The sequence below is a fragment of the Polyodon spathula genome, chromosome 48 (assembly GCF_017654505.1).
Source record: "Polyodon spathula isolate WHYD16114869_AA chromosome 48, ASM1765450v1, whole genome shotgun sequence".
Lineage (NCBI taxonomy): Eukaryota > Metazoa > Chordata > Actinopteri > Acipenseriformes > Polyodontidae > Polyodon > Polyodon spathula.
In genome coordinates, this window is record NC_054581.1 from 2,527,898 (window position 1) to 2,545,734 (window position 17,837).

A 17,837-nucleotide genomic window follows, 5' to 3' on the forward strand; every position below is an offset into this window, starting at 1 on the left:
ACACTGTCACCTGAGAGGTTAGGTTTGATTTGATGTGCAACTAAATATGGCCAGATGTGGCAAAGAAGGTCTGCGTGATTTAAAAGCAGACTCGTTTGTACTTTGCCATGATGAAACAGCCAGGAATATTGCACTTTAAAATTGAACGAACAAACCAAGAATCACAAGAATTATAATGAATCAAATAAAGAAATACCCAGAGGTTTCATTTACTCCTTCCCTGGAAATCCTCTCTGCCCATATAAGTTTGAAAAAATATAAAATCCCTGAAGCTGGTGCCCTAAGTTTTTATTTATATCCTAGAAGTCCTTAGTGAAGCAGGGCTTGAAACACGGAAAATAATGTCTGTCACAGGTCTGAGGGAATCCTTAATTACTGGGCACCATCTTCAAGTGATCGCAAACAGTGGAGCCACTCTCTGTCCTGCACTTCCTCAGACAACGACAAGGACAGCAATGAAGTAAACACCGTGGTGCTTGAAATCACCTGCTGCTTCAGAATGAACATCTAAAAGAAGGGCTTATCAATCTTCAAAGCTGCAGTTTCAATGGCAGTGTTCAATTTAACATCTATAAACAGTGCTTCTTTTTTTAATCAGTTCAATGTTTATTAAAAAAAAAAAAGTTGCTTTTTAATAATTTTTTAATTAATGTATTTTTTATTTTATTTTTTTAAGTTAAGGGACTGTTTTTTCTTAGGTCAGGTAGAGGCAGAAGGATTTTTATTTAATAAAAAAATGACTTGTTTTCTAATTAAAACATGTTTTTGCGTATTTGTTTAGTTAGTTGACCCATTTTATAAGCACAATAAGGCACTTCAGGGTGTGGGATATACTCTAATATCCACACGCCCCATGACTTATAACACACCCGGGGCGTATGCTTATTAGAGGATATCCCACACCCTGCTGTGCCTTATTGCTCACTTAAGTGAAACAAAGCAAATTATATGAATTATAAAAATCTGTGTTCTTGAACGAAACTAAACATTTCAATACATTTTCAGATTTGGAGTGGCTGCTTACGGCCCTATCTGAAGAGAAGAAAGGACACGTCCACTGACGAGACAGACAGAGCGAGTGGCTAGAGCCGGGCTGCAGATCCTGCTGACAATACCTGAAGTGAGCTTCTCTATATTTATTCATATTTTTAAGTCAGCTTCATACTCAAGTATTGTCTAATATTAACTTTGTAATTGTAACATATTGTGTGTCACAACAGTTAATACTGAGCTTCAGTCAAGGTGTTTAACTCCTGCAGCTTTGCGTATGATTTAATGAAGCAGATGCATTAATGCCTGCAAGGAGTTCTCTGCAATTACAAACTCCATGTGATTATTATTGTTAGCTTAGTGATACTGCAGACATTAAAAACTAAACCTCCCAGAATCCCTTGCCCGTTTCTGTAGTTCTGTGAGTGGTACCAGCAGACCTGCCAGCCTCTGAGTTGTGATTACACAGGCATATTCTGCTGATTAGATTCCTTCTGGCTTTGACAGTGACAGTGACACTGCTATCAGTGTGCAAGTGTACGGTGAAACTCTCAACACTGCCTACATCCTGTTCTAGCATCACAAAAAGTGTGTCTGTATATGTGCCTAATGTCTTTTTGTGTTATGAATGCAAGTTCTCTTCATGTTTGTTTTCACTGGGGTTTTTATAGGCTGTTACTGGTATTGCTCCCTGGTTTGAGCCCCAAGTGAGGCATTACTTTAGCTTTTCAGCCTTAACACTGTGTGTACAAATGACACAGTGTTACTGAACACAGGGCTCGCAAAATTTTGGTAATGGTACTTGACCCTAGTGCAGTCGATTGTCGACATTTGGCTGTACAAAAAAATGTCAAGTTGCCCATAATTGACCTACTTACTGTGATTTGTACAAAGTACACTGTTCTCAATATAGGACCAGTATCTCACGCCAAGGAAATGCATGCACATGGATTAGGGAATGGTTACATGTAGAAAACAGAAAGTACCGATTACAGGAGAAACCTCAAAATGGAGTGAGGTAACCAGTGGAGTACCACAGGGATCAGTATTAGGTCCTTTGCTATTCCTAATCTACATTAATGACTTAGATTCTGGTATAGTAAGCAAACTTGTTAAATTTGCAGACGACACAAAAATAGGAGGAGTGGCAAACACTGTTGCAGCAGCAAAGGTCATTCAAAATGATCTAGACAAGATTCAGAACTGGGCAGACACATGGCAAATGACATTTAATAGAGAAAAGTGTAAGGTACTGTTATTTAAACTTGACACCTTACAATGCATTAGTAAGACTTCATCTAGAATATTATGTTCAGTTCTGGTCACCTCACTATAAAAAAGTTATTGCTGCTGTAGAAAGAGTGCAAAGAAGAGCGACAAAAATTATTCCTGGTTTAAAAGGCATGTCATATGCAGACAGACTTAAAGAATTGAATCTATTCAGTCTTCTCCATACTTTTTTTAGATTTCCATTTGTTTTTACCAAACCTGTGTTTGTTAGTTTCTACTAGTTTTTCGATAGTTATCCACATTGGCGGGCAGCCGCAGAGCATTATAGCTTTTTGATCCAGAGCACAAGTTGCTCCTGGTTTCCTAAAAGTATTTGTCAGAATCTGGAGGTGCATATCTAGCAAGAGACAATGCAGGTATGCAAAAGAGAAGTAAGATACAATCTAAGAAATGTCCAATATTTGAGAACTACATTGCATTATTTACAAAAAGAATATTCAGAGTTGTATACTGCAAGTATTCTTGTGCCAAAATAGGACAGGATAATGGTACCAATAGTATACTAAAACCAAACAATATTGGCACAAGTATACTTGCAGTATGTTACTTTTTTGTAAGAGATGATATTGTATTCTGATCCAAACTTTTTTATACCCTCTGTTAAATGTTGAACACTGTTGGTGGTGAAAAATAACAAATGTGTACACATTATATATTAAAATAGTTTTATTGTTTTATTCTTTGATTTTCTTTATTGCAGTATTTGTCACTACTAGCACTAAATAATAATAATAATAATAATAATGTGTGAATAAAAATAGAATTACAGGTACAGTACCTATTTGTGGCTGCATCCAGTATTCTGGCTATATCCGATTCATTGAAGAAAACAGTACAAAAATAAAAATAAAAATAAAAAGCGCATCAATAAAGTTTGTTTAGTTTCAATTGCAAATTCCTTATTTAAAATAAATAAATAAAAGTCGCTTTGCCGTGCCGATTGCATAGAGCTGTACGAGCCAACATCAGCAGCAGCTCGATTTTTGGGGGTTTTTTGTGTTTGTTTTTCTAAATCTGAGTTGGTGATAATAATTGTCGTATTCGATTTATTTATTTATTTTTTTCCTGGGTTGGGAAATAACGTTAACAATTTAATAAAGGTAACAACAAGATAACAAAATGTGAAGCTTAGTGACTACTATAGCATGTAATTCCAGTCTGTAACTTAGTTTAATAAATCATAGCCTTCAAAATAAAAGTATATACAGTACCAGTCAAAAGTTTGAGTATACCTGCTTGAAACCAGGTTTTTCATGATTATCTATGCTTTTAACTGTATAAACTTGTCTATAAACACTTAGTATTTCATTATATGATACGTGTGCTTACATAAGCTGATAATCATTAGTGAATTGCATTCAAAAATTTAATTTAAATGAAAATTAAATTTGTCAATTTCAATGAAATGGTCACCCAAAGCAGCAGGTTCGGAAGCATTTAAACTAGAAAGGAAGGGGGGAGAAATCAACAAAAAAACAGAAGGGAGACCGCATCAAAACAAGAACAACAACTCAGGTAAGACAACCATTAAATGTATTTATCTAAATGCTAGAAGTATCAGAAACAAAATTCTAGAACTTGAAGCTACTGCACTAACAGGTAACTATGATGTGATAGGTGTTACAGAAACGTGGTTATCTGAGAGTGATGGGGACGAATATAATATTTGTGGGTATACACTGTATAGGAAAGACAGGCAGGACAGAAGAGGAGGAGGGGTAGTGCTATACATAAGAAACAGTCTTGAAGCCCAGGTGTTAAACCTGGACAAAGAAAATAAAACCGAATCAATATGGGTCAGAATAACAGACAAAAATTCAAAAGGCATAATAATAGGAGCATGCTATAGACCGCCAGATTCAGACGGTGAGCACAATAATCTGTTATACAATGACATTAGAAATGTGTGTAGCAAAGGAGAAGCCATACTAATGGGGGATTTCAACTTCCCCCAAATAAAATGGGAAAACCCGGTGGGTAGCGCGAAGGACGAAATAGAAATGGTGGAAATGACAAATGACTGCTTCCTAACACAATTTGTGAAGGCACCCACTAGAGGGGAGGCATGCCTTGATTTAGTCTTTTCAAATAACGAAGATAGAATAACTAAAACAGAGGTCAGAGAACCACTGGCAAACTCAGACCACAACATGGTCTCATTTGAAGTGTTTTTTAAATCCTCAAAAGTAAAGACTAAAGCTAAGGTTTACAATTTTAGAAAAGCAAACTATGAAGGCATGAAACAGAGACTAACAGAAGTAGATTGGAGTAAAATAGAGAAAACACCCACAGAAGAAGGATGGTTGTTCTTCAAAAACGTAGTACTAGAGGCGCAAAACAATTACATCCCTAAAGTAGACAAATCTAAATGTAAAACTAAATTGCCAAAATGGTTTAATAGATCAATTAAAAAAAATATTCAGCGAAAAAAGGCACTTTACAGAGCATTAAAAAAGGACCAAAAAGAAAGTACACAGAAAGAGTACACAGAACTGCAAACGCAAGTCAAAAAGGAAGTTAGAAAGGCCAAGAGAGAAATAGAAATGAACATTGCTAAGGGAGCTAAAACCAATTCCAAAATGTTTTTCCAATATTACAACAGCAAGAGAACATTCAAAGAGGAGATTAAATGTTTAAGAGATACAAATGGCAAAATCGTAGATGAAGAAAAAAAAATAGCAAATATGTTAAATGATTACTTTTCACAAGTTTTTACAAAGGAAGATACTGACAACATGCCCCACATGTCATCCAGTTCCTATCCAGTTTTAAATAACTTTAGCATAACTGAGGCAGAAGTGTTAAAGGGACTAGGAGCTCTTAAAATAAACAAATCCCCTGGGCCGGATGAGATCCTCCCAGTAGTACTCAAAGAAATGAAAGAAGTAATTTACAAACCGCTAACCAAGATCATGCAGCAGTCTCTTGACACAGGGGTGGTACCGACAGACTGGAAAATTGCAAACGTAATACCGATCCACAAAAAGGGAAACAAAACTGAACCAGGTAACTACAGACCAGTAAGCCTGACTTCTATTATATGCAAACTTATGGAAACTATAATAAGATCCAAAATGGAAAATTACCTATATGGTAACAGAGTACTGGGAGACAGTCAACATGGTTTTAGGAAAGGGAGATCGTGCCTAACTAACTTGCTTGATTTTTTTGAGGATGCAACATCGATAATGGATAATTGCAAAGCATATGATATGGTTTATTTAGATTTCCAGAAAGCTTTTGACAAAGTCCCGCACAAAAGATTAATTCTCAAACTGAACGCAGTTGGGATTCAAGGAAACACATGTACATGGATTAGGGAGTGGTTAACATGTAGAAAACAGAAAGTACTGATTAGAGGAAAAACCTCAGAATGGAGTGTGGTAACCAGCGGTGTACCACAGGGATCAGTATTAGGTCCTCTGCTATTCCTAATCTACATTAATGATTTAGATTCTGGTATAGTAAGCAAACTTGTTAAATTTGCAGACGACACAAAAGTAGGAGGAGTGGCAAACACTGTTGCAGCAGCAAAGGTCATTCAAAATGATCTAGACAAGATTCAGAACTGGGCAGACACATGGCAAATGACATTTAATAGAGAAAAGTGTAAGGTACTGCACGCAGGAAATAAAAATGTACATTATAAATATCATATGGGAGATATTGAAATTGGAGAAGGAATCTATGAAAAAGACCTAGGAGTTTTTGTTGACTCAGAAATGTCTTCATCTAGACAATGTGGGGAAGCTATAAAAAAGGCTAACAAGATGCTCGGATACATTGTGAAAAGTGTTGAATTTAAATCAAGGGAAGTAATGTTAAAACTTTACAATGCATTAGTAAGACCTCATCTTGAATATTGTGTGCAGTTCTGGTCACCTCGCTATAAAAAAGATATTGCTGCTCTAGAAAGAGTGCAAAGAAGAGCGACCAGAATTATTCCGGGCTTAAAAGGCATGTCATATGCAGACAGGCTAAAAGAATTTAATCTGTTCAGTCTTGAACAAAGAAGACTACGTGGCGACCTAATTCAAGCATTCAAAATTCTAAAAGGTATTGACAGTGTGGACGCAAGGGACTTTTTCAGCCTGAAAAAAGAAACAAGGACCAGGGGTCACAAATGGAGTTTAGAAAAAGGGGCATTCAGAACAGAAAATAGGAGACACTTTTTTACACAGAGAATTGTGAGGGTCTGGAATCAACTCCCCAGTAATGTTGTTGAAGCTGACACCCTGGGATCCTTCAAGAAGCTGCTTGATGAGATTTTGGGATCAATAAGCTACTAACAACCAAACGAGCAAGATGGGCCGAATGGCCTCCTCTCGTTTGTAAACTTTCTTATGTTCTTATGTTCTTATGTTTTATTTAAGGGGATTTCAGTCTGAAGCCCAAGTCAGTTAAAAGTCTGAAATGTGTATAACACGGTGTTAGAACACTGGCCTAAGTATAAAAGTGTCTTTGTTAGATGTTCTCTGCGTTAACTAGCATGTTACCTGATTAACCTTTTGTCGCCAATTATTGTTAACAGGTGAGGGTTACTATAAATACAGTGGCTTGCGAAAGTATTGACCCCCCTTTGGCGTTTTTCCTATTTTGTTGCCATACAACCTGGAATTAAAATGGATTTTTTGGGGGTTTGTATCATTTGATTTACACAACATGCCTACCACTTTGAAGATGCAAAATATTTTTTATTGTGAAACAAACAAGAAATAAGACAAAAAAAACAGAAAACTTGAGTGTGCATAACTATTCCCCCCCCCCCCCCCCCCCCAAGACTCGTTTGAATCAGCAGTAAGATTGGTGCTGACTTGGGAGAGGCTACAAGCGACAGATATAGGCATATTGAAAGATGGCAGCTACTGATGTATTGCTCCGGTTTTTAGTACAGCATGTTTTAGATTCTTACACACTGCTGTGGAAGAAAGCGCTGGGGCGCACTTCGCTAATTTAATGAATACATTTCTTGAATGCCTACAGGAGCAGGATAATGCAGTTTACACAATTCTGCACGGTTCTCCTAATGTCGGCATTAAACAAAGTAATTTGAGAAAAGAGTGAATATGTTTTACTATTTTGTGAGTTTTGTCGAGTTCGGCAAGATTTTGGTGTCTGACCTGAGCTTCAGTTTCTCGCAGTGTCCTTGTGGTTTAGGGTCACCAGATTTCCACAGTGAAAATAAACAGGGAGGTTTCTGTTTTCTTTAATTTACTGATCCTGTAGCAACTCTGAAGCCAAAAATAACAGGATATAAAATAACACAATAATAGTTTAAAAATTAAACATCGGGTGAATTTATTGCAGGTGATAACTAATTTCATTTTTACATTATCTAGTCAAAGCATGTTAAATGTACAAAAAGCCAGATTTAAAAAAAAAAAAAAAAAAAAAAAGAAAAATAGATCAGCGATTACCATTTAAACATATGGTATGCACATAATCAGAATGATTAAACAAATAATCCATAAGATTGTTTATTTTATTTTTGAATGGCACTAACACACAACCTAATAATTTACCCTGTTATTAACTTGCTGAGCAGGGTGATACAGTGGGCGTGTTGTTTTATTACACATTCAAAATGATCTAGACAAGATTCAGAACTGGGCAGACACATGGCAAATGACATTTAACAGAGAAAAGTGTAAGGTACTGCACGCAGGAAATAAAAATGTGCATTATAAATATCATATGGGAGATACTGAAATTGGAGAAGGAATCTATGATAGGAGTTTTTGTTGACTCAGAAATGTCTTCATCTAGGCAATGTGGGGAAGCTATAAAAAAGGCTAACAAGATGCTTGGATACATTGTGAAAAGTGTTGAATTTAAATCAAGGGAAGTAATGTTAAAACTGTACAATGCATTAGTAAGACCTCATCTTGAATATTGTGTGCAGTTCTGGTCACCTCGCTATAAAAAAGATATTGCTGCTCTAGAAAGAGTGCAAAGAAGAGCGACCAGAATTATTCCGGGCTTAAAAGGCATGTCATATGCAGACAGGCTAAAAGAATTGAATCTGTTCAGTCTTGAGCAAAGAAGACTACGTGGTGACCTAATTCAAGCATTCAAAATTCTAAAAGGTATTGACGGTGTCGACCCAAGGGACTTTTTCAGCCTGAAAAAAGAAACAAGGACCAGGGGTCACAAATGGAGATTAGACAAAGGGGCATTCAGAACAGAAAATAGGAGGCACTTTTTTACACAGAGAATCGTGAGGGTCTGGAATCAACTCCACAGTAATGTTGTTGAAGCTGACACCCTGGGATCCTTCAAGAAGCTGCTTGATGAGATTTTGGGATCAATAAGCTACTAACAACCAAACGACCAAGATGGGCCAAATGGCCTCCTCTCGTTTGTAAACTTTCTTATGTTCTTATGTTCTTATTCACTGGTTGCTCCACCGGTGAGCCTGTGTGCTCACGAACTGTTGTGAAAGTCAGCCATCAGACTCGCCGAGAGACCTGAGAGATTCACCGTAAACAATGTATCGACAACATAGACTCCCCCATGGGATCTGTCAATGTGGGCTGTGGGCAGACTAAATTAAATGTATAGTGGGCAAGAATACTGTAAATTGCGAAGCAATAAAAGCCCTACCTAATTAAGTTAGGAACTTTTCAACCTTTAAATATTCAAATTATAAAGCAAAAATTAAGTTGATAAGATATATATATATTTTTTTAATTTGATTTTTTTTTTTTTATTTAGTGGCTGCCAATTGTTTTTATAATTTTTTCTCCCAATTTGGAATAGCCAGTTATTTTTAGGCTCAGCTCACCGCTACGACCCCCGCGCTGACTCGGGAGCGGTGAAGATGAACACGCTGTCCTCCTCAGAGGACAACGCAGCTCTGGGCAGCTTACAGGCAAGCCCACAGGCGCCCGGCCAGACTACAGGGGTGCATGGTGAGCCGAGGACATCCTGGCCGACATAACGTTTGAACAATTCTAGTACTAGCTGCCGTATTTAATGTCACCAAACTGTTGTTTTAATACATTCACTGCTGGATGTACTTCCAGCTCACTAATACATTTGCAGCGGTGAATAAAACAATGCGCCCAGTTTTGTACTTATTATTGGGTCAGTTAAAATTTGTATCTGGGCCAGTAAAAACATTACCTCTGTGGCCCAAAGGGCCAATAGTAAAAAATCTAAATGTAGAGCCCTGACATGAATTACAGCAAAACTAAGAATACTATCGCACCATCCTCATAGACAGTCAGATTTCTTTGAGCTCTTTTTTCTTCATTGGTTCAGCCGCCGTGTTTAGTTTCAGCAGAGACATGGAGTGAAGTCACATGATGAGTAAACTTGAAAAAAATAAATAAATAATGGACATGGTATGTCTTCTTCAATTACTATACACTTAAATGTGCATTTTCAACCAATGTGCTGATTTACATTTTTACCAGTTTCAAAACTTTTGAGATGAGTTATGTATTGGTTGTTTTTTAAAAATGAAATTTAAAAAAACTGTGTGACTATTATGATTTTTTTTTATGTTTACCTGAGTATTTATACTTCTAAATAATGTAGAAAGGTTGTGCTTCACTGATTTTAGTATTCAACTACGAGTTAAAAACTGTAAAGTTCACGTTCAGCACCGAGCACCACTCCTGTAGAGGCAGAATCGCCAGACACCTGCTTCACCCACCCTGTGCCAGCAGTAGATTCGCTGATGCCCGAGCGAGCTCTACACTAATGTGACGTGCATTTTTACAGAGGGAAATCAGAGAATCAGCTGCAAGGCAGACACAAATATGCTTATGTTAATGCTTTGCACTAAGTCTCAATATAATAGGTTTACCTCAAGAGGCTGGAGTCTCGACTGAGGTTGATAGTTATGATAATAACTTGCGAAAGTTAGTAAACTGAGTGCGAAGGTTTTTGCCAGTTACTGTGAAAAATGCGCATATTTTGGCCTTCTTGGGAACGCTGGTTGCAACTGTGATTGGAATACAAGTTTTTGAATGGCCATTCTGTGTTTATTATTTCGTGGCACTTTTTGGATTTATTTTATTTTCTATGAAACTGACTTACTGGAAGATGTGCTGCAGCTAAGCTTCACTTTTTTGATGTATAACCGAATTGTACTGGGTTGTGTGTGAGGAGAGCGAGAAAGTAATGTAGGCGTATGATTGATTAGTGTTCTGTGATAATGTGTTGTATAACTTAACATACTTACACTTCATTGTCAATTGCTTGTTAAACTAATCTTCCACATTATGCATAGTGTGCTTTGGCTGTGCAAGTGTTGTCTGATATAATGATGTTTTGTCTATGCTCGTATGATTCCTAAACACTTTCTTTTTAAGTGTACTCCACTGGTCCACTTTAAATTCCTAATTACGCTGGAACGTATTACTTGTTGCATCCTAAATATTGAATGTTTTATAATCAATCAATCAATCCATCGTTATTTCATATAGCACCTTTCATAGTGGGCCGTCATCACAAAGCGCTTTACAAGATGCAGTAATTATAGGGGTTTGTTACATCTGTCTTCAGTTGTTGGCTGAGATTTTGGAAGCCTACAAAGTCATACACGCCTATAAACAGCAATTTTAAATAAAATAAATAAATGTGTGCGTGTCACAAAGATGGCTGTACTGGGTGACGTCTGACCAGAAACAAAGGACCAACACAGAACAGACAGAGAAACGTGGAGTTTTGGTGAAGCTGAGCGCTTCCTTGCACTCAGCATTTAATAAATGAACAAACAGAAAATAAAAGATTGAAAGAAAAACAAAACACAGGACACAGCACTCGTAGCCAAAACAAAGAGACAACCAAAAACAGACTACACAGACAAACACGGTGAGCTGCTATTACTTGAACTATTGTTATTACCTCCATCTCCAATCCCGTTCTCCACTCACCGAACACACAACCCTGAGTGAGTGAAAACATGCAGCTTTTATGCAGCTGCACCGAGACTCGATTGCTAATCAATCACTCAATTGGAGTCTCGGTACAACTGCACGTGAATTAATAAAGTGCAATTCCCCATGCTCACATATTACATTTTACCTGCACGTGAAGTGCTGTGCAATCCTTGTGCCTAAATACAAATATACATTTGTGCTCATGCTCACAGTCGTGCTCATAACATATTACATCCCGTGTACCAATGACTACACACCAACATTAACACACTCAACGCAACATACAACACTGAAATATCCACAGGGGCGGGGCAACATTGCCACAGTACCACTTTATCATTGAATCCTGCATTGTATGACCTTATACATTATAAGGTACAACCACAACCGAGCTGTTTTAAAAATGAAAGCTAATTCCAGCATGGTACCACTTAGTGTTCTGCGATAAATCATTTGGGGAGTAGCGATGCAATACCATGCACAGTATCATGATATTCGATACTATCATGATACTTTGGATCGTATGTCCATGACATGCTAAATGGCTGCCAAATTCTTTATTTTGGAAGTACAAAGTGCATAAGAGGCTAATATACAGTTAATAATGCTACAGCATGGTGAAGTGCTTGCTGTTATAAATATATTCTACTGAAAACAAGTTCCAGTGTATTCAAAAGTAATTGCCACAGACTACACAATTTAAATAAAACTGGTAAGAAAGTGCAACACTTAGTGTTAGAGAAACCGTTGTCTTTATTTCTTACATTTAAAACGAGAACTCTGGCGTTTTGGCCAGCTTCAAATACTCCAATTATAAGGAATCTCTTGATTCTTATATATGACATAACACGGCTTGGAAAAATAACAACCTCTTATTGGTTAAACAGCATCACATGACCATGCATGTATACATAGCGTATAGCACGGCTTGCATATTAATGAGCCGCTTCACACTGAATAAATCACTACGCACCACTACATTCTAAATTCCATGGCAAACTGCCATTTAGTTATTAGTTGCAAAACCACAGCCAAAAATGAGTGGCATTTCACCTATTTCCTTTAGTATATTTGGGGATGAAACTCCACATAACTGGTACAACACCAGCTTTCTGAGTGAGTGTAAGAATAAGAGCACCAGCAAGAGTCGACACATAACAGTAGATGAGGAACAGCTAAATGAAACAGAAGAAAACAAAGATTGAAAAAAAACACACAAAAAAGTAACTACAGCATGGGCTGGTTAATGTGCTTAAAGAAACAAATATGGACATTCATTTTATGGAAATAAGTCCAAAAAATCTCAACACACAAGGGAATTTTATGCCAGTGCAAGAAGTTTGTCTGAGGACCAGTATTCAGTCTCCAGTTTTATAACGCTGAGCTGGACTAAATACATATTTTAACAGCAGAAGTTTTAACATCTCCTGACAGTGAGTTTAAAACCAGCAATAATGTATTGCTGTCAGTCAGGAAAACGCCAAAAGGATGAAAATGTACTAGAGTATGTGTGCCTCACATATAAGAAGTTCACAAACTCACTTCAAGATCCGGCTTCAGTCTCCATCACAGCTGCCACCCGTACTTCCTTAGTGTCATTTGAAACTCCGCTCATCACAGCTTGTGCTCAGTCCTCTAGTTCCTAGTGAGAAGGCACTTTCTATGCAGAAATTCACAATAAACTAACATGTTCAGTTTATTTTTAATAAGCAAACAATAAATTCAATAAACTTTAATTTGGGACTATATTACACTGTGGATGTATACATAATAAAGTTTCTGGTTTTGTCTTAATTTAAATTATTTTATTTTTCTTCCCACAATGGATAGATAGCCGTGTTATAAGCGGTATAAACCGCTTTGGGCCGTGCGGTTCCGAAGATTGATATAAACCACTTCTGGGCTGGTTAAAGGCTGATGCCTCGGGCCTTATCACCACCCCAAGGGTGGTGTATGTCATGGGAACCGCACGGCCCATCCTGGTTTATACTTTACAAATAAAACAGAAATACTTTACTTGAAACAGACTTTTTATAACTAGGCCAGATATTTTACATACATGGGTATCTTAGAAGAGCCCTAAAAATGTGAGCAAGGAATGAAAAAATGAAGCACTGCTGTGGAAGCTGATTCACACGGGGACTGCAAGAAATGGCTTAATGAAGTTCTTGCTTGGATCAATGAACAATCAAATGAGCAAGAAGTGCCAAATAGACCTCTCTTGTTTGTAACATTTCTTACGTTCTTAGTCACATACAATATAACACCTCCATGAATCTATACTGATCAAATCTTTTGAAAGTAAAACAAGTAAACACAGTACAGTGCTACTCTAGACTAGCCTGATTGATTCATGTACACTGTAAAAGTTATTTTAAAACGAACAAAGCAATGTGTTACATTATGGAATACACACAAACGTTGTATTTTTATTTTAAACACTAAGTTGATTTCATAATGTTAGGGTTAGATGTTTACCACTTCCAAATTTATTAAAATTAGTTCAGTGGATAAAAAAACCTATTTCAAAACTGCATTACTAAAAACGCTGATAACATACACACAATTCAGTACTGAAAAATTTAAAGTTAAACATCAAAATTTAATGCTACATTTCTAAAACAAGTTAAACAGGCCACTAATGTAGATGCCTTCCTCTTACATGCTATTAGATCATTCTGTTAAAGCGTATTCAAGCCAAATGTCTCTGTCAAAACAATGCCCCAGCGCACCTTAAATAAGAACAAAAGACATTTTACTAGCGAGAGGAGGACATTCAGCCCATCGTGCTCGGTTGGTTGTTAAAATCTTGCAAAGAAAGTAAATTAGACAAAAGACTACCACTATGGCTACTGTAATAAACTGTAAGTACTTTTTATTGCTTTCATGCGGAACCTGTAGCCGTCATATTGATCCTGTTGGGGAAACTGATGTGCTGGCAATGAAGTCTGTATTCATTCTGGTCTTTCCATCACTCATGCATGCAATTCAAACCACAGGATTTTCACAACTATCACATATATGCACATAAAATATGGTTTAACACAAAACCCAAAGAATACAAAAACATTGCTAACATTTTTGACATGCAGTAGAGTTTTAATGACACATGTCGGCAAATTGTATTTTTGCACTTTCTAGCACATGCACTGTAATGACGACATAAACAAGTATCAACGAACTCCCTTTTGGTCAGCGTCTAGCGCATTCCTGTTTTATGTGTTATCTTTGTTGTGACTTTTTATAAGCAATATGGATTCACTTACCTAAACTAAAAGAACGGAAGAAACGACAATAAACAGTAAAAGTGAACTTCGGCAAAAAGATTGGGGTGGCAATCCGATAAATGTTACAATAAATTGATTTCCTCCTTTGCTTTTTACTACTTTTAAAACACTTTCGACATTTTGACTGTCCACATTCAACCAGACTGCTGTTGTCATCTGGCTGAAATCCAAAATAGTTCCACACCAAGCTTCTCTCTCCGGTATTCACGTCCGCTAAGCGGAAATGAGTCAGCTTAGGTATCGCAGGATTTGTTCTCATGAAATACCGCGGAACACTAGTACCACTACATGCAAAAGATTCGTGCAACGTGTTATTCTAACTGGTTTGTTCTTAAGTATGTATGCTGACATTCCTCTGTTTTTGACTGCATTTATAAATACAATTAACTAAGTAATAATAACAGAATAAGGGATATTAACCAAGATTTAAAAAACACACGCTGAGTTTGTGACATAGTTAGCTATGTGTGTAAGTTATAGTTTGACAGTGCAAAATACAGTATATACTGTATTTTGTTAAAACACACGTTTCATTAAACAGGAGAAATACACACAGTAATCTGTTATAAAAAGAAAACGGATAAATTAATGCATCTCCAAGATTTTATTTTGTCTATTATTCAAACTGATAAAACAAGGAGCCGTTATTTATATCTGGGAATGTTACAGCTAGCTAGGTTTTTTTTGTCCAGAATGTTTAAAAAGCAGTAATAATTATCTGCATGTTGTGTTTATTTTTAGCGTGGGTGAAAACAAGGTTAACATTATACAAAACTGGAGCCACATTCTCTATGACAATTTAAATTAGATTTTTATAGACAATGAATAAACTGTTAGGTCCTTGCCTGTTATCTTATAAAATGGTAATGTTTTTAACAGTTATTTAATGTTACTTTTGGATATCTACATGGGGGCGGTACAAACCTCAATCTTCTACAAATTGGGAAGCTCTATCAACAGTTTCTCGCATTATGAAAGATACTAATAATGTAATGTATTTAAAAAAATATATAAATAAATACCGGTAATTTATGTACGTGTTTTTAGGGTCGGTCCGATACACTTCAAAAAAACTACTAGTAAATTAAGAGTTTTGGGTAACAAAATGCTACCAAATATACGTTAACTTTGAGCACTGATAAATAGGATGCTAAAATGTTCCCTTTTAAAATACATATGCTAAATTTATTTTAAAAAAAGTGTCCTTATTCTTTAAAAAAGGTCTATAAAAAAGGCCAACAAGATGCTCGGATATATTGAAGTGTTGAATTTAAATCAAGGGAAGTAACGTTAAAACTGTACAATGCATTAGTAAGACCTCATCTAGAATATTGTGTTCGATTCTGGTCACCTCGCTACAAAAAGGAAATTGCTGCTCTAGAAAGAGTGCAAAGAAGAGCGACCAAAATTATTCCAGGTTTAAAGGCATGATAAAAGAATAGAATCTATTCTGTCTTGAACAAAGAAGACTACGCGGCGACCTAATTCAAGCATTCAAAATTCTAAAAGGTTTTGACAATGTCGACGAGACTTTTTTGAATTGAAAAAAGAAAAGTGGTCACAAATGGAGATTAGACAAAGGGGCATTTGGAAGAGAAAATAGGAGACACTTTTTTACACAGAGAATTTTGAGGGTCTGGAAGCAATTCTCTAGTAATGTTGTTGAAGTTGACACCCTGGGATCCTTCAAGAAGCTGCTTGATGAGATTCTGGGATCAATAAGCTACTAACATCCAAACGAGCAAGATGGGCCGAATGGCCTCCTCTCGTTTGTAAACTTTCTTATGTTCTTAATCCTGAATTTAAAATCAGCAAGAGATGGTCCCTGCCTTCCAAATTGTGGCAGATCATTTCACAACTGTGGGGTGAACGCACTGCCACCTGCCTTCTTTCTCTGTGTCCATGGAATACTTGTCATGGGTAAAAAAAATAAATGGGTTATTGTTTACATTTCTATGTAAGAATAGCTGTCAGCCTAATGTGTAAATGTAGACAATAACACTTGTTTCTTGAAATGTCCGATATGCACGTTTTCAATGATCCTCTCCATTTTTGATGACAAAATGAAATCTTAATTTGCATGGAAAGACCACCTTGAAGTAGAAACAAAGTGACAGGCTTGTTGTTGATTTAAACCTTTCTGCTTCTATGTTTTGGGGTGGTTGATATGTCATCGGGCACGCACTACCGTTCAGGGGCTATACACGCACATGCGGGGCCAAAGCCAGCCTAGGTCTGTGCTCAAGTGTAAATGGGGGCTCAAATGATAAGAAATATTGAATCTGATCTAGCCTAAGCCAGTTCAGGTCTAACTTGTAAGTGTAAACACACCAATAGAGAACAGATGGTAATACTTAATTTCATTTTCTGTTTTCAGGACTGCCTTATCTTAGTGAAAGCCAAGGAACAAAGATGGATTCTGTTTACATTAAACAGGAGGAGGTTCTGGAAGTGGATCCTTTCCACATTAAAGAAGAAACTGAACTGGAACCTGTCCACATTAAGGAAGAGACTGAAATGGAGCCGGTCCACATTAAAGAAGGGGAGTCTATTGACTTGTTGCTTAAGGATTCAGAAAGCATATCCCGGCCAAAAATGCTATATCAATGTGCTGAATGTGGGAAAAGCTTAAGTCGGTTAGGACACCTAAAAAGACACCAGCGAATTCATACTGGAGAGAAGCCGCATCACTGTGTTGTATGTGGGCAGAGTTTCAGTCAGTTAGGAACCCTAAAAAGACACCAGCAAATTCACACTGGAGAGAAGCCGCATCACTGTACTGAATGTGGGGGGAGCTTCAGTCGGTTAGGAAGTCTAAAAAGACACCAGCGAATGCACTCTGGTGAGAAGCTATATCTCTGTTCTGAATGTGGGGAGCGTTTCAGTATGTCAGCAAACCTAAACATACACCAGCGAATTCACACTGGAGAGAAGCTATATCTCTGTTCTGAATGTGGGGAGCGTTTCAGTATGTCAGCAAACCTAAACATACACCAGCGAATTCACACTGGAGAGAAGCTGCATCACTGTTCTGAATGTAGGGAGAGCTTCAGTGAGTTAGGAAGCTTAAGAGCACACCAGCAAATTCACACTGGAGAGAAGCTGTATTACTGTTCAAATTGTTGCAAGAAATTTGCTTTCACCAGTCAACTGAAAAAGTGTAAATGCTAGTTTTTAAAATACATTTGAAACCGATATAAGTCAATATTCTAAGCAGCATTACTACCACCTGCGTTCTTTCTCTGTGTGTCTATGGAATACTTGTCATGGGTAAGAAAATAAATGGCAGTTATTGTTTACATTTCCATATAAGAAGAGTTGTCAGCCTAAAGTAGACAATAACACCTGTTTCTTGAAATGTCCGATATGCACGTTTTCA

The 17,837-nt window shown here is 37.0% G+C and overlaps 2 protein-coding genes across 2 annotated transcripts in view; one reads left to right on the top strand and one right to left on the bottom strand.

The window, feature by feature from the left end:
- Positions 1-17,837, bottom strand: part of LOC121306486 (lysine-specific demethylase 6B-like) — a 665,627-nt gene that overhangs the window by 544,247 nt on the left and 103,543 nt on the right. The window lies entirely within an intron of this gene.
- LOC121306506 (gastrula zinc finger protein XlCGF49.1-like) lies at positions 986-17,629 on the top strand. The gene is made up of 2 exons (XM_041238247.1): positions 986-1,120; positions 16,836-17,629. The coding sequence occupies exon 2, from the start codon at positions 16,871-16,873 to the stop codon at positions 17,627-17,629; it is 759 nt and encodes a 252-aa protein (XP_041094181.1). The 5' UTR covers positions 986-1,120; positions 16,836-16,870.